Source organism: Rattus rattus, chromosome 12 (genome assembly GCF_011064425.1).
Source record: "Rattus rattus isolate New Zealand chromosome 12, Rrattus_CSIRO_v1, whole genome shotgun sequence".
NCBI lineage: Eukaryota > Metazoa > Chordata > Mammalia > Rodentia > Muridae > Rattus > Rattus rattus.
The window spans coordinates 77787522-77809281 of NC_046165.1; the positions used below are offsets into that span (position 1 = coordinate 77787522).

Below are 21760 nucleotides of genomic sequence, written 5' to 3' on the forward strand. Positions count from 1 at the left end.
ATACATGTGTATATGCATTTACACACACCTACATACGTATATACACATCCCGACATCCACATTATCTACAAGCTCGTACTCAATGCCACACATATATTGCGATAAAATAACCGCTATCCAGTGACGCTGTCAGTTATCAACGTTAGAAACTCCCATGGCTTTTCATGAGTGGCTTAACGTTTACTTATTTTTCAAAACAAGAAAAAGAAGAAACAAGGCATGACTGTTTCAAGTATCACACGGGAAGGGCATGACTGTTTCAAGTGTCACGTGGGCTTCATCATGTAGGTAAAATATCACCTCTAATCCGTCACACAAATAAGGGAGATTTTACCTCCGTGGTATAGTACTCCGCTAACCCAAGTGTACGCACACATTATCTGGTAACAATGTTTATGGCAATACTACTGCTCTTACTGGACAAAATACTAAGTTCTCTCTACAGCGTTATGTTTTTGCTATTTAGAACAAGCCTTGGCTTTTATTACTTAAAAAAAGCTTCATGTTTGATCACTTCCTGACTTCATGCCTGCATCTTCAACACTTTCACGACTTTCTGCTCCCCAGAAGGAAGCAGACCCTGTCTCAGATAACACAGCACACGCGGAGCCAGCAGAAGCCGTGCTGAGGTGCTCCTGGGTTTTAGACAACCTCATGGGGACTTTAGGTTTTAACAGCATGAAACCCTTGAGGTCTGTCTGGGCACACATCGTGTGCATTTTGGTGCTCTCCAACTTTGGTATAAAGGTAAACAATACTATCAAGGGGTTCGAGACAGCCTAGTTTTGTTAGGGCCTATAGTGTAGGAAAGCCGGTGAGCGCGTGTTGAATGCTGGCCCATCCTGAGTGCTTCCGGGCCCTGTCCTGCGAGGAGGCTGAGATAACGGTTGACTCAAACTTGTTCTGGTTTACTTCATTTCGCTAGCCTCTAAAGCAGAGTCAAAGAAAAATACCTAATTGTTTAGGAAGATCTGAAACTTGGACTGGAAAGATGGCTTAGCTGTTGAAGTCTAAGGCTCACAACCAATTTGAACATTTTTTAATTGCTACAACTTTTTTTCCATGTTAAAAATGGGACTGCTAATTGTGTTCGCAGGCTTTGCTGCGCCGCCTCTCCCTTGCTGAGCTCCAGTTGAAGGAGAGTGGGGGGCGGGGGGTGTGGTAAGTGAGGAGGTGCCCATAGCATGGCTCGCACCAGGCAGATCCAGTGGTGGTAAAGCACCCAGGAAACAACTGGCTACGAAAGCAGCTCTCAAGAGTGCGCCCTCTACTGGAAGGGTGAAGAAACTTCATCCTTACAGACCTGGTACTGTGGCTCTCCGTGAAATCAGACATTGTCAGAAGTTCCCTAAACTTCTGATTCCCAAGCTCCCCTTTCAGCAAGAAATGGCTCAGGACTTCAAAACAGATCTGCGCTTCCAGAGTGCAGCGATTGGTGCTTTGCAGGAGGCAAGTGAGGCCTATCTGGTTGGCCGTTTTGAAGATACCAACCTGTGTCCTAGCCATGCCAAACGTGTAACAATTATGCCAAAAGACATCCAGCTAGCACGCCGCATACGCGGAGAACGTGCTTAAGAGACCACTATGAGGGGAAACATTTCATTCTCAAAAAAACATTTTTCCTCTTCTTCCTGTTATCGTAGTTCTGAATGTTAGATATTTTTTCTAAGTCTATGATTGCAAGTGGAAACCTAGGGGACAGAATCAGGTACTGGCAGTTTCTCCACATTGTATGTGAGTTTTGAATATAAACGCAAGATGTAAAGCATTGAGGTAAGGGGCTGGGATTTAGCTCAGTGGTAGAGCGCTTACCTAGGAAGCGCAAGGCCCTGGGTTCGGTCCCCAGCTCCGAAAAAAAAAAAAAAAACCAAAAAAAAAAAAAAAAAAAAAAAAAAGCATTGAGGTAAGCAAAATGTTTCAGTGTACACATCTCAACAGTTCAACTTTTAACAATTATAAATAAACCTGTTAAAAATTTCTGCACAATGGCAGCATTTGGATTTTTTTAAAAATAAGTAAATTTCTTATTGACGGCAACTAAATGGTGTTTGTAGCATTTTATCATACAGTGGATTCCATCCAGTCAGTATCTTTTCTAATGGAGTTGTCCTGTACGCAAGTACATGTTTTTAATGTTGTCTGTCTTCTGTACTTCCTGTAAGTTTGCTATTAAAATACATTAAACTATAGAAAAAAATGAGACTGCTCTCTAGAGTACTCTTTTAAAAAGCAATAAAAATTCCCCATTAAAACCTTCAGGCATATTTAAGAACTATACTTACCTTTGATTCGAGGTAGACATTTGCTGATGACATTTTTGTAATTTTGCATATGTAACTAACTAAAGAGATGGCACAGAGAATAAACAAGCTATCGTTAACTAATGCTCGAACAAACACAGTCCATTTCAATTGATTTTCAGGGACATCTCCGTGGACTAGCATTGCACAGGTCAAGTTCACTGCTAAGAAGAGAAGGCTTGCCAGAATAAAGCCCAAATGCAGTAGAATTCTGAAAGAAAAAAAAAGGTTGTTTGATGTTCATAAAACTGTTGCGAGTAGTGTTATTTCAGGGGTAAGAATTTTTTCAGCTTAAAATGCTTATAATTTCACGAAGCACAAATTTAATAATCTCCCATAGTTACTTGGCATGTCGGCCATTATGAACTTAGCATATGAACTATTTCAAAATGTACAGACTCTAAATCATTACCTTATAAATAATCTGATGTATAAAACCAAATATTGACCTGTGGAGTTGAAAAAATCTATTGAACCATCTTAACACCACTATGGGGAAATCATGATTTTTTTTCATTTTTATAAATACCGAGTGCATTTGCATTGGCTTTCCTATTCTAATAACTGTCACGTTCTTAAAATTTGTGTAGGGAATTGATATGCTGTGCCTAATTAATTCGTCAATTCTAAGAGCTATGGGAAATAGTTTTAAACAAGGTTTGAGACTATGACCTGATTATAACAAACACGTTTCAAACTTGACCAAAAAAAAAAAAAAAAAAAAAAAAAAAAAAAAAAAAGAACATTGGAACAGAACATGTAGTTCCCAGCACTCATCGTAAAAATTCTTGCAAGGTGTGGCCATCTGTACCCAGTAGTAGTTAACAGTAATCTTGTGGAAAACAACCCCAGGTCAAAAACATTTGTACCTGCCCCAAATAAGCATGTTTGCATTTCTAGCATCTTCTATTTTGGATTGCTTTCAATAGATATCACGAGCCATCCATCCTTGGAGATAATTTATAGAAGTGGAAAGTAATCTGCATTTCGTAATAAGAAAACTTTGAGTATATAAGTGAAGTTTTAAAAAAATGAGTTTGAAAGATTACACGAAACAACATTTTTGAGAGGGTCTTGCTATGCAGTCCAAATTGTCTTCCTCCCTCGGTCTCTCCAGGGTTGGGAGTATAGCTTGTGCCACCACATGTGGTGATATGCTGAATCGAGTAATAAGAGAACAGCTTTAGAACGTTAAAGCGAAACAAGACCTTGAAATTATGTATGTAGTGGATCAGAATAGTTTAGGAAACCAGAGCTCAGAGGGGTTGTGTTAGGAGAACTGGGTCTGAAACTCACGTCTTTGGACGTACTTTTTGTTCCCTCTGCTGAGAGTAACCAGTACAGAAACACTGCTTAGCTCAGGAAACTGATAGGCGCTGGCTTCTGCATTTGTGGATGCATAGTGCAGTGGGGAGAGGAAAGGAGGAGCCAGGAGAGGAAGGGAGCCAGGGTCGGGTGGAGGGGTGGGGCTGTGGGGGGTGGTGTAAAAGAAAGAGGGAGGGGGGGAGGGCATAAGTGTGAGCCTCATGGCTATCACAGCTGAAGGGAGGAAGCTAACTACTGTGCTTATTTCCTTTGAACTGACCGATGACTTGATTTTCCATAAGACTGCAAAGGCACCCTCAGCAATTCCTTCCTTTTGCCTTCATCAACCTACTTAAAGTATTTACTTGGGGGCCTGGAGGGAAGATTTAGCAGTTAAGAGCACTGACTGTTCTTCCAGACCTGTTTAGATGTCTAACATCCACACGGCACTCACAACTGTCTGGAACTCATACATGTGGTGCACAGAATATACACGCAGGCAAAACACCAATATGCATTAGGTAAGCAAAGTACAACGGTGACAGATCTTTTAGACGGACAATCTGACACTCATGAAACTTACTTGTGTTTGTCAAGTTCAGTGGCACATCTGACTTTACATATGACCTGTAAAGAGAGCGCAAAGAGTTTAAAAACATGTATAATACAGATAGTTTTCAATTTTCTTTGACTTTGTGCTTGATGCAGCTATGAAGTTCAATGCTTTCAGCTGAATTACTGTGAAATAGAAATACGTATCCAAATATTTAAATTTCTACCTTAAATGCCACACAAAATTGTTAGACAGGTGTGAACCTTTTTATGAAGCAGATACTATGGTAGATGGCTTCTCATTGATCCTAAATATTTAAAAATAAATTAAGTTTGATTTTATGTGCATGGGTGTTTTGCTTGCATGCACATCTATGTGCCGCGTGTGCCTGGAGACTTTAAAGGCCAGAGGACATCAGATCCATGAGCTGGCATTATCTAATCTACAGTTGTGAGCTCAATGGGAGATGTGGATGCTGGGAACTGAACCCATGTCTTCTGAAGAGCAGGCAGTGCTCTTAAATCACTGAGCCTTCTCTCCAACCCCTACCCTAAACTTTTTATTAGTCAATAAAGCTTGTTAATTATCAATAGGGCTATGTTCACCAAAGATCATTTTCTTACTGGTAAAGTTGAACTGTAGTTTTTAGATAATGTTTTTATACCGACATTCCAAAGCATGGTGTTTCCCTAACCTGGTATTAACATACAGGCACAGACAGGGGCAGTGGAAAGCAGAAGCAGGAAGACTAGTTATGAGATTATAAAACGTGGCGTGAACCTTAATGATTTGAAAAGACAGACAAAACCCAAAATGTTATGCACACACATACTGTTAAATACTCAGGGACTTACTGACTTCAGACAAATACTCCTTGAGAACTTACTACGATTCCCTGCTCTTGATATGGGGGCATGTCCCATAATTCCCAGCAAGTGAGAAGCAGAGACAAAGGCAGAATGATGCCGGGTTTCAGGCTAGCCTGAGTTACATTGTTAGAATGTCTCAAAACAAAGACAAGAGAACACAAAACAGTGGGGAAAGCCCAGCTGTTTCACGCCCTGTGTGTAAGGTGTCAAAAGATCATAAACATAATTGCTGTTTATACTTTGTACAAACTCACTGCATAAAAGCAAAAGACAAACCACCTATTTTGACATATTGGGGTAAAAAGACAATGGTGCTATCACAAAACCACGAAATGAGAAAGAGAATGAGTTCAGGAATGGGTAAGAAGTAAGGGAGATTATGAAGCAAGGCAGGGCTTCTCAGAGGAAGCAGCTCTGAAAGGGGAATGGGTGCTCATGGGTTCTTAGCAGATGGGGGTTAGCCTAGTCATAGCTACTGCATGTGCCTAACACCCCTCTGTGTACCAAAAGGTCGATGTATGGCAGAGCCTGATATATTATCCCATTAGTCCCCTTTCATCATTCTCAGACTCGCCCATTTTCTGATTTCTTTACCACATTGGATTATTTCAAGAGTCTTTTAATTGGTTTCTCTAAGTCCACTGTAACTCCATCTACTTCTTTAGAAGATAGCGCTTCCCTTTATCCCGTTCCTTTTCTGTGCCCAAGTGATTCAGTTTTGAAACTGTGGTAAGATATATGTAACATAACAATTACAATGTCACCATTTAAAAACATCTGCTCCAGTGGCAGTGAGTACACTTACATTGCTGTGCATCGCCATCAGCCTCTACAGTCTTTCTGTTCTTCAAGTCCCTTAAAAACATCCCCATTTTTCTTTCTTCCATCCTCTCACAACCATTTTATTTTCAGTATCCATAAATTTAACTAATTATATAACTAGACTTATCCAATAATAAGCCTGTGACTTATTTCACTTAGAAGATGCTTCTAAGACTTATCTGTATCAGAATTTCTTTCCAAAGACTATGTATATGTCTACGTATATGCATATATATCATATGCACATATACAATGTACATTTACTCACATATATGTACATTATGATGTACATAATACATACATATGTATACATATAGGAATACTCAGTCTTTGGAAGGAAATATATATATTATACATATTAACTTTACTTATGCATTCACTCATCATTGGACACGTATGTAATTCTACACTTTTGTTATTTGTGAATGTTGCTATGAACATCTACGTTCTATGTAAAATATTAAGATATCATTTGATAGTGGTACCTCTACTTCATTGCCTGTTTCCTTTTAAAAGTAAATCCGTATGTATCCATTGTAACACAATTACAGACATAAACTTTAAAGATTTATTTTATGTGCATGTTTGCATGTATAGTGTGTGTGGTACTCATAGAGGCCAGAAGAGGGCCTCACATCCCTTGGAACTAGAGTCACTGATAGTTGTAACCGACTATGTAATTTTAGGTCCTCTGTGGGAGCACCAAGTGCTGTTACTGCTTCAGCTTCATTAATATAAAATTCAGTGTTGAAACAATTGTATTTCTAAAGTTATTTTTTAGGTAACTTTTTTATATGAATGTATGTGAGCATGTTTGTGAGCCATGTGTATGTCTGGTGCCTGCAGAGGTCAGGAGAGGGTGGTGAAACCCTTGGAACTAGGGTTCTGGATGGTTGCGGTGATTGGCACTGTCCCCAGAGCAATAAGTAGTCTTAATACTGTTTGTAAAGATACTGTGTCACTATGTATCCCCGACTGGCTAGAACCCTCTACATAAACTAGGCTGGCCCAAAACTCACAGAAATCCACCTGCCTCTGACTTGAGAGTGCTAGGATTAAAGGTAGCTATAGCAGTATTATGCAATGTTTAGGCTTTATTAATATTTTCGGTTATCTCGATAATGCCTTTATGGTGAAAAACCAGGAAGTATGCATCAAATATATTATTTCTCCTACACTTTTGTTTAACTTTACCCTGTGTGTGTGTGGGCATGAGGGTTCCGTGGTACGCATGTGCATGTTGAAGGATAACTTACTGGAATCTGTCCTCTCTTTCCACCATGTGGATTCTGGGGTTGCAGTTGATGTCCTTTGGCTTGGTGCCGTGGATTTTTGCCTCCTAACCATCTGGCTTTGTTTAGTGTCATTTAATATACTATACCTTTGTCTTTTCTAATACTACTGAAAAATGCTGTGTTCTTCTCCCTTACATCTCCAGCATAACCATTTGTTGATATGTATGCTTCGCCACCTTGGATAGTTTTGGCTGTTTACTTATGACTGGATTTATGCTTTTCAGCTGGAATGCCACAGAGCTGATGATGAAGTAGCCTTCTTATCAGGGACTCGTGATGGTGTTTCTTTCAATTCCTACGTTACTAACGCTGACGAGGTAGTTGGGGTAGAGTCTGTGAGTTTTCCCCACTGTTGGTAACCATTTTCTATACTGTAACTAGCAAGTATTGTATGTGTGTGTGTATTTAAACACTTTGCAATTATCCTTCAAAACTTTATTCACTAGATTTAGTATGTACAATTGACTCTTGTCTGCATGAATTACAGTACAGCATTGTCTTTGTAAATCTCATAAAACCATCCCAGAAAAAAGTGCACAGCCTTTAGTATATGTGCACTCGAATGAAAGGTCTTGTATCCTACCTTATATTCTTTTAGTTTCCTGCCTTCAATCTTACGATCCATCCACTCTGAAATATTTACAACTTCTCGATAAAGTGGTTCAATTTTGTATATCTTTATACCTTTGTACATGTTTGTACTTTATCTGGAATGTACTCTCATGATCATGTAACAAATTTCAACTCCTCAGGACTTCCAACTCACGACTTTTTATTGTTTGGTTAGGTGGCTCAGGGAAAGAGAAACTGTCGCGTCATTACAATACTAATCGTACTCCATGAAATGTATTTTCATATTTAATGGCTTATTGAGAAAAGTCACAATTGACTTAGATCTAAGGGTTCACTTTTTATCACAATGCTTGCTTTATAGCAGAAGTTCAGAAAATATTTTTTTAAAATGATCAATGTATTCAGGTCAAAGACAGTACTTTGGCGTTCTGGTGTAGTATAGGGGAGTGTGGAAAGGTGGAAGAAATCGAAGCTGGAAGGGCAAGGCAGCTTTTAACCACAGAGACCTTATATAAAGTGCTAGAGGAATATTCTTTAGCCTTCTGCAAACTGTAATATGATTCTATTTGGGTAATTCTTCTATGATCATAGAAAATAGAGTGAAATGAGGTAAAACTTTTTCATTAAATACCATTGATACGACTGAATCTACAAGATCATGTCCCCAGGTTAAAAACTTTTAACTTTAAAAGTCATATTCATTTGTGTGTATGAGTATGTTGGTATGAACGTGCCATGACGTGTGTGTGGAAGTCAGAGGACAACTTGTGGGAGCTGGCGCTCTCTTTCCACTATGTGGGTTCTGGGAATTGAACACAGGTGGCCAGGCTTTGTGACAATTTCCTTTCCTGCTGGGTCATCTTGCCATAACTCTTAATAGTTTGTTGTTTATTTATGTGGTGTTGGTTTTCTTGACAAGGTTTTTTTTCTATGTAGCCCTGGCTGTCCTGGAACTCACTCTGTAGATGAGGCTGTCCTCCAGCTCAAGGGGTCAGCTTGCTCCTGCCTCCCAAGGGCTGGGATTAAAGGCATGTGCCACCACTGCCTGGCCTGTTACTCTTGTTTTGAATCTAAGGAACTATTAGAATGAAGGACCAACTAATAAATGAAATAAATCAGATCATGGGCTTCGCTTTTATTTTTTAAAGTTTATTACATCCGAATAGATACAAAGACGGTGAGTTTTAGAATGTATGAAGGAAACTACAGACTCCTGCCCAGGTGACAACTGAAACTCTAGTGGCAGATGCTTGAGGAACAAAGACGAGAAATAACCTGTGGTATCTGCATATTTAATAGATTTAAAAAGCACAAGAATGACAAAGAGAACTAAGGCCAGGAAGAGAAACAGAATTAGATCATTCATAGAAACCAGCAGGATGATTTCAAGTTAAAGGGGAGTATAGCCCACGTACAATTTCATGAAAAGCAAAAAATGACTAAAAAGGTTGCATTTGGTTGGGTGACTGGTTTGTCACTAATACCTTGCAAAAAAGGTTCCCCTGTAGCACACCTTATTGCATGTGCAAATAATTCTGGCCCCTCACGGTGTTGCCCTATGGACTGGAGCCCAGAGACCTGACATAGAGCCCTGCTTGGGTAGCTGCTTTTAAAAGCCTAGAGTAATAAATGGCCCCTTTCTTTGACTTGTGAGTCTTATGTTTCTTTTGGCACAGTATAAAAATGGTGACAGGTACTCTGTTAACATTTCAAGCGGGGTGAAAAAGACCCTTCATGTTTCTGATCTAAAATCTTTTTGTAGAAATGAACTAAAAAGAAGGGGGTGAGGCAGAAACTGGAGGAAAGAGGAAAGAAAGCTGCGCTACTCGAGAAGATTGTAGCAGAACAATTCGGCTGAAGAAATGCACACAAGAAGGAAGGAAAACTTAGAGGTCTACATGGAACGTTGAAAGTAATTTATAGACCATCTCTCCATTAAAAACATTTGAGTGCTGGGGAGATGGCTCAGTGGTTAAGTTACCTGTCATGGGACCTGCACCGTGCAAGGGAGAACAGATTCCTGCAGGTTGCCCTCTGATCTTCCCATTTGCTATGAGATGCCCACCCCCATAATATATACACATGTCCACTTACACACAAGCAAATGTAATGAGTGAAAAATTGACACTATAGATTGAGACATTTTGATATAAATCGGGATTAGAAAATTTGGCAAATAGATTCTCTTTTATTCTTCTATTAAAGTCTATTTTTCAACATAAAGGTATATTCTGGAGAAGAATATTTGATTTAAGCGTTTGGGACATGGTTAACATTAAGTGAAAGTATTTGAAAGAACTAAAGTGCACAGGTGCAGTTGACAACGGATATAGCCATCAAGATTTGTTGATTTTAAAACTAAAGTAATCTAGTAGGGAAAGGCAACTGACAATATAGAATGTTCAGGTTTAACAAGGCTGTCTTCATGTATTGATTTAGGACTGTAAGCTGTGGAAACTACTCTGGAGGAGAGCTTCTTCTGATGACTGCACTTGTCTGGCAGAGCAAAGTGTCAAGAGATGAAAAATAACATGGAACAGAGAAAGAAGGGGTAAGATGGCCAAAGGGGGGCTGGAGAGATGGCTCAGAGGTTAAGAGTACTGTAAAGGGGGGCTGGAGAGATGGCTCAGAGGTTAAGAGTACTGACTGCTCTTCCAGAGGTCCTGAGTTCAATTCCAGCAACCACATGGTGGCTCACAACCATCCGTAATGGGATCCAATGCCCTTTTCTGGTGTGTCTGAAGATATTGGGAAAAGTTTTCAATTAGCAATAATCACGCCTCGGATAAACCTCATTGGCTACGATACTGCCACTGCGCAAAGCTGTGTGTCTGAAGATATAATAAATAAATAAATCTTAAAAAAAAAGATGGCCAAAGGGATGGTATAGAAAAATAGATAAGTGAATTGAAGCGGTCTAGGAGAAAAGAGAAACACTGGTTAGAAAGAACAGCTCCATTTTAAAGAACCCGTGTTAATAGATAGCTTAAGCAGAAATGGAAACATTTTGGAAAACACTGAATTGAGGCTTTTGGTGGCTAGCAACATGGGCTTTGAAAATGGTCCTCTACCAAAGGAGACAAGGCAAGACAAAAGTGCTGATTCACCCGAGGAGGTCCGGGTTATTATTATACTCAACGATGACCTAATCAAATGGCATAGATTTCAGAGAGGAGATGATGGCATAACATCAGTGAAGAGTACTGAGAGGCATAAGATAGACTTACTGTCTCCCTGCTACAAAAGCCACGGAGTGCCATCTGGGGATAGCCACATTTCAGAACAGGCCATTAAAAAGATCTTATCAAGAGGAGAGACGGGGCTGGTTTAAAAGGGTAATTCATATTACTGGTCAAAGAATAATGGGTCTAAGAGGGATGTGAGCTAGATAAAACAGAATTAAAAGGTCGCTTACAACCTGGACTTGCAGAATAGATTTCAATGCATCATTTAACCTGTGGTTAAATAATATTTTTATTATGGGAATACTAAAAACAATATGGTACTAATATCAATAGACTCCAAATATTTGACAAGTGCATTGAACGAGATTGAATCCTGAGTGAAAATGGCCACTAGAAAAACATACACTGAACAATTATATACAATTTGTTAAGATGGCTAAGATAACTCATAAAACATAGTAGCACGTGTTTTACAAGGATTATTCGAAGCTTAGGACAGTAAATGTGTCAGTTCAGTTCGACGGAAAGAATGGTGAGAAAGTGGAAGGTAGGCAGGAATAAGGCAGTTTGCTCGAAGTACAGATGCCAATGGAGAAGATATGAAAAAACCCTGACATAGGGTTTGGTGATTAATGAAGATTTAAATAACATTATTACCTTATAACATTTGAGACATAAATAAGCAATCTGAAGCAGTTTCTACCCTAAAATGTAGATGTATGAATTCCACTTTAGTTTCTCAGAGGAGAGGTGAGTATAGCCTATTTTACGTACGAATATATCCTGTGTAAGTTTACTATTGTCAGTACCCAAAATATGAAGATGGCGCTATGGTCTGAATGTTTACATTTCCCCAAAGTTATGTTAAGATATTAATCCTCGATTTGAAGAGGCAACTGGAGCATGCTTAGGTCACATTGACGGAGTCCTCACAAATGAGGACTTAGTGTTCATGTAACAGTGACTTCATAGAGGATCCTACTGTCTTCTATCAACTGAGGTTACAGTGAGAAGCCACTATCTATGCTCCAAAGTGGCGAGTCTGCCATGGACTTTACAGTCTGTAGAATGATGAAGTAATTTTTTGTTATTCACAAGCTCGTTTATACTAGTCCATGGGATTCTGTTTCCTCAAACTGAATGGCCCAATGTTTAACCAGGAGGTAAGTGATGTTTATATTTCTCTGGCATGTAAGGCACAATGCTTTGAAGATGGTTTAAGTGCTGAAATACTTTCCTGTGGAATTCTTCTCACTTTTGTTGAACTGAAATTAAAAACTTTACCAGAGAGCTTATCTGTATAGAATTTAGAATTCATGCTAAAATGAATCATGATAAATATAATCTCTTCTCCATGGTGAATTGCTAGGCATACGCATCTAACTATGTAGATTACTCTCACGGAAGCGGCCGTCTACAGTTTCCATCTCAACTGCTCAAATCGCTGTGTAGAACGGTGCACTGTTCTGAAGCTTACTCATGCTGTTGACTACACAAGGTGATGGGGTTTCAGCTACTGCAGCTCTAAGCTCAACACCTCCTTCTTTTCCATGTCAGTCATTTATTTAAAAGAGCTTCTGTCTTCTATTTTTTCTATCTTCATGTTCTTCCTAAGATACAATACCTCCTTGCATCTCTGTTAGGAATCTAGTATATTGTGTTTTTAAAGTTTCTTTTCTCTACTTTGGTTTCTTTAAAGCTTCTTAAAGATCTGAAGGGGATTGCAACCCCATAGGGAGGACAACAGTATTAATTAACTGGACCCTTCAGAGCGCCCAAGGACTAAACCACCAACCAAAGAGTGTATATGGGGTCATCCATGGCTCCAGCTGCCTATGTAGCAGAGGACTGGCTCATCTGCCATCAGTGGGATGGGAAGTGCTTGGTCCTGTGGAGGCTTGATGCCCCAGAGAAGGAGTATTCTAGAGGGGTGGGATGGGAGAGCACCCTCTTAGAGGCAAAAGGGAGGGGAAAGGGGTGCGAGATTCATGGAGGGGACATCGGGAAGGGGGATAACATTTGAAATGGAAACAAATAAAATGATTAATAAAAAATAAAGTTGCTTAAAATGATTTTATATAATCAAACTGAAGTGTTACATAAAATAAATTTCCAGAGATTCCACCTCACACCAGTCAGAGTGGCTAAGATCAAAAACTCATGCGACAACAGATGCTGGCAAGGATGTGGAGAAAGAGGAACACTCCTCCATTGTTGGTGGGATTGCAGACTGGTACAACCACTCTGGAAATTAGTCTGGAGGTTCCTCAGAAAACTGGACATAGTACTATCTGAGGACCCAGCTTTATCTCTCCTGGGCATATACCCAAAAGATGCTCCAACATTTAACAAGGACACATGCTCCACTATGTTCATAGCAGCCTTATTTATAATAACCAGAAGCTGGAAAGAATCCAGATGTCTCTTAACAGAACAATGGATACAGAAAATGTGGTACATTAACACAATGGAGTACTACTCAGCTATTAAAAACAATAACTTCATGAAATTCATAGGCAAATGGATGGAACTAGAAAATATCATTTTGAGTGAGGTAGCCCAATCACAAAAAAAACCACACATAGTATGCACTCATTGATAAGTGGATATTAGCCCAAAAGCTCAGATTACCCAAGATACAATCCGTAGACCACATAAAGCTCAAGAAGAAAGATAGCCTAAGTGCAGATGTCTCGGTCCTTCTTAGAAGGGGGAACAAAAATATTAATAGGAGGAGATATGGAGACAAAGTTTGGAGCAGACTGAAGGGAAGGCCATCCAGAGACTGCTCCACCTGGGGATCCAGCCCATATACATACAGCTACCAAACCCAGACAGTATTGCTGATGCCAAGAAGTGCATGTTGACAGGAGCCCGATATAGCTGTCTCCTGAGAGGCTCTGCCAGACATGACAAATACAGAGGCAGACGCTCGCAGCCAACCATTGAATTGAGAATGAGGTCCCCACTGGAGGAGTTAGAGAAAGGATTGAAGGAGCTGAAGGGGCTTGCAACCCCATAAGAACAACAATACCAACCAACCAGAGCTCCCAGGACCTTAACCACCATCTAAAGAGTCCACATGGACAGACCCATGACTCCAGCTGCATATGCAGCAGAGGATGGCCTTGTTGGGCACAAATGGGAGGAGAAGCCCTTGGTTCTACTAAGGCTGCACTCCTCAGTGTAGGGGAATGTCAGTGTGGGGAGGCAGGAAGGGGATGTCAAAGTGGATGAGTGGGGGAGCACCCACCTAGAAGAAGGGGGAGGGGGATGTGATAGGGGGTTTATGGACAGGAAACTGGGGAAGGGAATAACATTTGAAATGTAAATAAAAATCCAATAAAAATACATTTCCAGATGAATATTGAATATACTTATATTATTTTTACCTAAAAAATGAAATTAAAACAACAAAATGCTCTCATGAAAAGCATAAACCCATGAATCTAAAAAAGAATGTGAAAGGACACTAAAACAAAATGTGGAGTCTAGAAAGCAAGTAAGTTGTGTGCATACACATGCCTGTGTAGATGTTTATATACTGCTATCCTCAGAAAGCCTGCTTGCAAGACTGGCCCATGCTGTGAATTGTAAACTGACATCAAGAGGGTTCCCATAATTTCATAAAAGATAAGGGTACAAATAACTGTAAATATAATATGGCTTATATTATATCCTGGACTTTTCCCTCAGTCTAGAATTTTAGTTACATGTTAAATAGAAGCTGGTCACCTGGCAAACCCCCAGGAATATCAAAATCTCTTCTTGGTAGACAACACTTTATGTGTGCTGTTACAACTTGTTGCCAAATGAGTTAAAGTATATCCTGTGAGGCTTCATTAGGAGAGAGCTGTATAGTGTAGACTTTATAGCCAGGTAGCTTACCGATTGAACTTTGTATCTTTTCACTGTAATAAAGTATAATCAAGAGGGAAATTGTGAGTCTTTCTAACGAAACAGCAAGCCTAACGGTGGTCTTGGAACCTCATCACTATTTATGACTACCAAGTTGTATTACTCCCAAGCCAGGAGCAAGGAGGCTGAAAAGTAGCTGATAAACATTTTAGAATTGCCAAAGCTACAAGAGCCAGGAAGAACCAGGTATCACTCTAGGGCATGTAAAATGGGGGTAAATAATACTGGCTTGAGAGGTGAATCGATAAATCTCACCTTCTAGTTCCTTGGGAAAATACCCTCCTTTACTCTAGCAGATACCTGTGCATTTGTTCTATGAATAAATCAGCAGAAAGCTTTTGTCTTAAAATATAACATTTACGTACTAGGCACAGTTAACAAGTTTGTCACCACACTAAAAACAGAGTGCGAGGGTGTAACCAGGTTTAAGTATTCTCCTCTCCTCCAGCTTTCTTGCCTCAGTCTATTCTTAAAATGCTGGAATGAACTTCCGATTCTCTAAAGGAATCTGATCAATGTAAGAGGTAAGATCTAAGGCCATATGCCTCTGTTTCAGAACCCCAGACTCCCTCACACATAGCTCAAGGTGTACATGCCTCACCCACATGATCAGTGTCTTTCTGACTTTGAACAGCAATCCAACTGCAAACAGAGAGCCGCCTCAGAGTCTTTAATAAAGAAGGATGAGATCACAACAAATAGAAAAAAGAAAAAGGAAGTAAAATCGAGCAAACAAAAACGGTCAATATACTCAGATAGATTAAGATAATGCATTTATGAAACACAAAATGCTATTGATAAAGAACTCCAAGAAAAAAATGAACTCATGGAAGAAATGACAATGTCAAGGGAAAGGGCTGAAAGTGGAGAAAATCTTTCCTCAAAAGTAGAAAAAAAAGGCAGTTGTAAATATAGATAAGGAGAGAAAATAAAAACCTCAATGTAGAATGCAAAATACCCAATGCAAGACGATAAAAACAGAAAAGAGACAAAGAAAAGGAGAAAAAGCAAGGTTAATTTCCTAATAAGTTTTCAGGGTGACAAATACTGTTTCATAAATGTCAATGTCATCAATAAAAGAAACAAGTTATTAGTTGTTAAAGATTTATATAATTAATATGCCCAACCAAATATAGTCAGAAATCTATTAGCTTTGCACACTTTTTATGCCTCTGAAAAGTTTAAGCTAAAATTTTTAGAAATAAAGTATAAGTTTATGGGTGAGAAGAAAATTTGTGAGCTTTCAAAGAAACTAAATATTACTATAAATGGTTTATTAATTTACATTGGAAAGTTTGCAGATGTCAATGTGTCCTTTATTTAAGGAATATGCAAAACTTATTTCTTAACCAAAAGTGGAGATTTATGCCTCTAGAAGATGGATTTAAATATATTTCGAGGGGTTGGGGATTTAGCTCAGCGGTAGAGCACTTGCCTAGCAAGCGCAAGGCCCTGGGTTCGATCCCCAGCTCCGAAAAAAAGAAAAGAAAAAAAAAAACAAAAACAAAATAAATATATTTCGAAACTGAAACTCTTTTGTCATTTAATACATTTTCCAGTGGCAAATGCCCTATAGTGTACTGTAGTGCTTGTTCATATAGTCCTTCATGTTTTTGAGTCAAGAAGATGGCAGAATTGCTTCTGCAAATACAAGAATGCACTGAAGAATATCAGTTCCTGTGAAACGACGAGGGAAAAGGGGCAGGCTGTGTCAGGCACAGGGAATCCTGGGGGTACAAAGAAGTATAAGGAAAGTTGTTTATATCTTTCCTCTTGACTTCTTTCTCTTTTATTACATTTATTTATCAGTGTATATAGACAGGCAGCAGGCAGGCAGGCAGGCAGGCAGGCACACACAACTTCAACATTTTGTGGATCTCAGAGGACAAGTTGTGGAAGTTCTCTCCTTTTACCATGTAGACCCTGGGGACCGAACTCAGGTCACTGTACTTGACGGAGGAACCTTTACCTGCTGCATCATCTCTCTGGCTCGCCTTCTGGTTTCTTAAAGGCAAAACGGTATTAAATACCAATAACCACTAACAGTGGATTAAAACCTGGTGATAGCATACCATGATAGAGAAAGCATTAGTGTAGCCAGGAGACCTGAATTTCAATTCTTCACATTTCTAATGTGGTTCACCACAAACCTTAGTTCATCATCTAAAACTGGGGTTAGTATCTACAAACCCTTCTTCATCCTACAGTAGGAAACAGTGGCACAACATACATTCTCATAGATTAAGAGAAGTGACTGTTGTTCAAAGTTCATTGTAGGAAGCCAGACAGAAGAAAATCTTAATTTTAGGGATGCTCTCTTCCTTAGCCACTTTCCCACCTAAAATACTAGTGCACAACAGTTGTGTCTTACTGTGCTGTGTTTACTACTTTCTGTATTTTAGAACAGTATTTTGTTTAATATTTACGGCATCGAGATAGATACAAGTAGCTCTATTTTAAACATGGAAACATACTGATACATTGAAGTTAAGTAGCCTTCTCAAAGTCAGCAAGAGTCGAAGGATTAGGACCTAGTGTTCGATTTATTTTTGTTTGTTTGTTTGGTTGGTTTTGAGACAGGGTCTCAGTATGTAGACCAGGATGACTTCTCACAGTGATCCTCCAGCTTCTGCCCCCTGAGTGCTGGGATTAAAGGCAGTGTTCAAGTTGTTAACTGCGCCACCTGTCTTCCATATTTAATGTTCCAGCCAGATTCTGACAACTTCTAGTTTACAAACCTGAAAAAAAACTCCACGACTTGTTTAGAGTTGGTCCCTTAATCCCAACAGCTTCTAGTCTGTTTACGTGTAATGCTCCTAGTAGGTCAGCACATGACTTTCCTCCCCCTGCTGCTAAGTATATGTATCTACTCAAACTTAAGTTATTCCATCAGCTCTGCTATTAAATGTCCTTGCAGAACATATTTGTCAAAATCTGAGTTAGAATCTAAGTCTTGAACATTCTGTTCTGTAAGATGCTTCACAAGATGAGAGAAAGGAAATGAGGAAACACTTGACCAACCAAAGAATTTAATATGAGGTTGCAAAGGAGAAAAAAATTGTATCCTGTTAAATATATGACATCATCTCAAAGGAGTCCAAATGACTGAATCAACAGTCAGGAAGTCCACCATACTAGAAGAGAAAATAGCACAAAATTGAAAGACAGTATTTTTACCTCTGAAGAACTGGTCTGGAAAAAACAAATTGTACAGTATGATTAATATGGGGACAGACTGGCAGCTATAAGTCAATTAGATTGTAAGAACATCACTGATGTGGTGCCTTCAGTCTGCCTTTAATTCCAGCAGCTGTAAGGCAGAGGTAGGCAGATCTCTGTTGAGTTTGAGGCCAGTCTGGTCTATATGAGTTCCCAAGACAGCCAAGAGCACACAGAGAGATCCTGTCTTAAAACAAAACAAAACAAAACAAAATTTAAAAATATCCAACTGCATCTTATTCTAGAAAGCAGATAAAGGACTGCAAAATTTCCTTAAAGTACATGTAAACTAGACTCTGGCATAGCATAAGCTATAGTGTAGTAGAAGGCAGATGTTTATGATATATCCTGTGTTCTATGGTACTTCCTATATACCCGGTTAGACTTGAGATAAAATGAATAAATCGCTTAGACTTCATTTGAACTAATACTGGTGAGTATTAAAATGTAATTAATGTGTTGTGGTATGGCTGGTTTTGCTTGTCGACTTGACATAATCTAGAATCACCCGTGAAGGGAGTCTCAATGAAGAACTGTCTAGACTAGGCTGGTTTATGAGAGATTTTCTTAACTGAGTTGATGGAGATAGGAGGATCCACATTGAAGGTGGGGTCTTTTATTAACCCAGCAGTTTTCAAACTGTGGGTCTCAACCCCTTGGGGCCCATATCAGATATCTGCAAATTAGATATTTGTGTTACCACTCATAACAGTAGCAACAAAATAATTTTATGGTTGGGGGTCACCAAAACACGAGGAAGTGTATTACACGGTTGCAGCATTTGGAAGGTGGAGAACCACTGCTTTAATTGGTTTGGGCTGAATGAAACAGTGAGTCGAGCATCAGAAGCACGCAAACATTCATTATTCTCTGTTCCTAATTCTGGCTATAACCAACTCCCCCACGCTCCCACTGTTGTGACTTCCCTGTAGTGATGGACTACAGCCTGGAACTGGGAACTAAAATAAACCATTTCTCAAACCTAAGTTGCCTTTGTCAGAGTTATTTTTATTGCAGCAATAGGAAACAAAACTAACACAGTTTGTTACATGAAAATTATAAGACTTTATTTGGTTGCTTTGTTACTTTAAGAAAGACCATCCAGAAACAGAAGAGGAAGACAAAGTAAAATTCAGTATTTACCTGTGCTGGGAATGACCCACACGAATGCTTTGCTTGCCTTATCTAATAGTAGTGACAATATTTTCTCAAATGATATTTATAAGAAGATTTCCTATTTGTTTAATTTTCAGACAGTGTCTTATAGCCCTAGCTATCCTGGAATTCACAATTAGGCTGAAGTTTACCTTGAACTCCCGATCTTCCTGTATCTGCTTCCCAAGTACCAGGGTTAACAGATTCCCCACTTTAAGAAGTATGCATTTCTGGGCTAGGGGGACGATTTGATGACCTGAATTCTATCCCTGCAGCCGACAAAGTGGAAGGAGAGCACTGACTACCAAAAGTTTTCTATGACCACCACATGTTCTGCAGCATGCTCATACATGTATGCATTTGAGCATACGTACACAATACATGTAAAAAAAGAAGTACACATTTCTTTCTCTTGAAAAGTCACGTTATTTTCTTATATTGTCTTACAGTGGAAACTGTTAATGTGGATGTCTTCTTAAGACCTGGTATCTTTAATTCAGTCACCACAGTTCTCTAAGCGCCCATCTTAGCATTTGAATTTAGGACCCTTGTTAAGACAAATTAAGTAGGACCCCTGTTTTAAACTAAATCAAGTAAGTGAAGTAAGAAAAGAAAGAGGAGGAAAGGTTAAGGGGACTGAAATTTTTCTGTTGTAAAATTACATGGGAGATCTCTTTGAATAGTGTGTTCAGGCTTCTCTGAAGAAGTGTTGCTCAGGGAATGAGAGGAGTAACTAAGAAAAGGAAGAACACTCTAGGAATCAAAAACCATGGGGATATTGTATTAAGAAAGGAAACAGTACAAAGGACTGAGAGAAAGAACATGTACTGTGGCTGGCATGGTGAGGAATAAGGAAGACTTTGCAAGATGCAATGCCTTGTAGTATGTACAAATTTGTCTTTATCTTAAAGAGTAACTATAGCCAATAAAAGAATCTAGGGAGAGAACCTCTAAAATTAGATAGACTCCTGTTGGAGAAGGATGATGCTAGCAACAGTGCAGAGACTGAACCTGTATGTGTGTAGGTGTGCTAGAGAATACAAAGTAGCTGGGCAGCTAACTACTACGGACTATTCAGCAGGCTGAAGTAGCTTGAACCAGGTATTGTGATGGGGGATGGACTGAAGAGATGTTGGCATTTGGTGATGGAGTGAATGTAAGTATGCACGAGAAGGCAATATCAAGTATTACCTGTAGCTTCTTAATTACATAAAAATCAGAAAGCAGTGAAAATCATGGAAATGAGGAATAGAATGGAGAGCTAGGTTTTGGGAGAGATACATGTAGGGTGGAGACAGAGGAGCTTAGTCATGCTGAGTCTGGGTGCTGGAGATAGTGGACAATACGTCAGGTAACTGCGAAACCTAGAAAGTCGGGGCTCAGAGATGCAGTTCGGGTGAACCAGAGATAGGTATAAAATCATCACTTGGAAAGGGGAGATAGGCTCACATTGTTAGAACTGCCAACCTCTGGTGTTAAAGGAGAAAGGCAGAGTCACTTCCTACTGGTTAATTTGAGTTAGTATTAAAAATATGGAATGAACTTGCTGACATGAAGGTCATTGTGGGTCACAGGCAACATATTTTGTAGAATTATAGGGCAAAAGAAAATTAAAATGAAGAGAAAAAAACTATGTTCTGAAGTACTATGAAAAACTGAAAAATTATGTACACCTAAAGACTTTGATTTTGCACTCTAGGGGCTGACACAGGAGGACTGTGTGCTGGGGTGTTTGCCTTTAATTCTAGAGCTCAGGAGGCAGAGGAAGAGATAGGCAGATCTGTGTTTGAGGCCAGCATGGGCTACCGAGGGAGTTCCAGGACAGCTGGGGCACAAAGAGATACTTGTCTCGAAAAACCAAAAAGAAAAAAAAAAAAGAAGAAAAGAAAAAAAGGATGTTAACGTTGCTAAAATTTTGCTAAATTTCAGGCTTTTGTGTGTGTGTGTGTACATGGCTAATATAGATTCAAACTTATTTTTACATGACAAATTGCTTTAAAAATTTCTAGATAAATTGTTTTCCATGCTGGATATTGAATCTAGGGTCTCACACACACGCTAAGGTAAGCAGTGTACTACAGATTCACACTGTCAGCCCTCACAAAAACTTTTGTGATAGAATTCTAATGTAATGCCTTTGGGATAAGGTAGTGCAGGCTATAAAATTCCAGTTCTTGAAAATTTACTAATAGCGAATGACCAATATTATATGCCATGTATCATTTTAAATATTCATATTTAATCTAATCTTCATAATAATCCTATAAACAGGTATTCTCATTGCTCTCATTTTAATAAGCAAGGTGGAAGGCACAGAGCAACTCAGTAATTTACCTAAGTAACTTAAATGTGTAGTTACATTTTCCATTTACCACTTTAGCTTTTATTCCTGGAGTAAACAGAATCCTGTTAAAGGAGATGTCAGTCTAACTGGAGGCATTACTAATGTAAGACATACCATACATCATCAGTGTATAGAATTCTGAGGTTTGAAAGATATATACCAACTGAGAGACTATTTATAAATATGGAATGCTCCCATACCTGTCCAACTGGTATTGGGCAT

At 39.1% G+C, this 21760-nt stretch overlaps 1 protein-coding gene and 1 pseudogene across 1 annotated transcript in view; both read right to left on the reverse strand.

Annotated features, from left to right (window-relative positions):
- Positions 1 to 21760, reverse strand: part of Gpr137c (G protein-coupled receptor 137C) — a 57083-nt gene that overhangs the window by 27751 nt on the left and 7572 nt on the right. Inside the window, 2 exon segments of the mRNA XM_032918064.1 lie at positions 2283 to 2511; positions 4189 to 4232. Coding sequence (XP_032773955.1) covers positions 2283 to 2511; positions 4189 to 4232 — 273 coding nt within the window.
- LOC116914162 lies at positions 10418 to 10542 on the reverse strand (annotated as a pseudogene).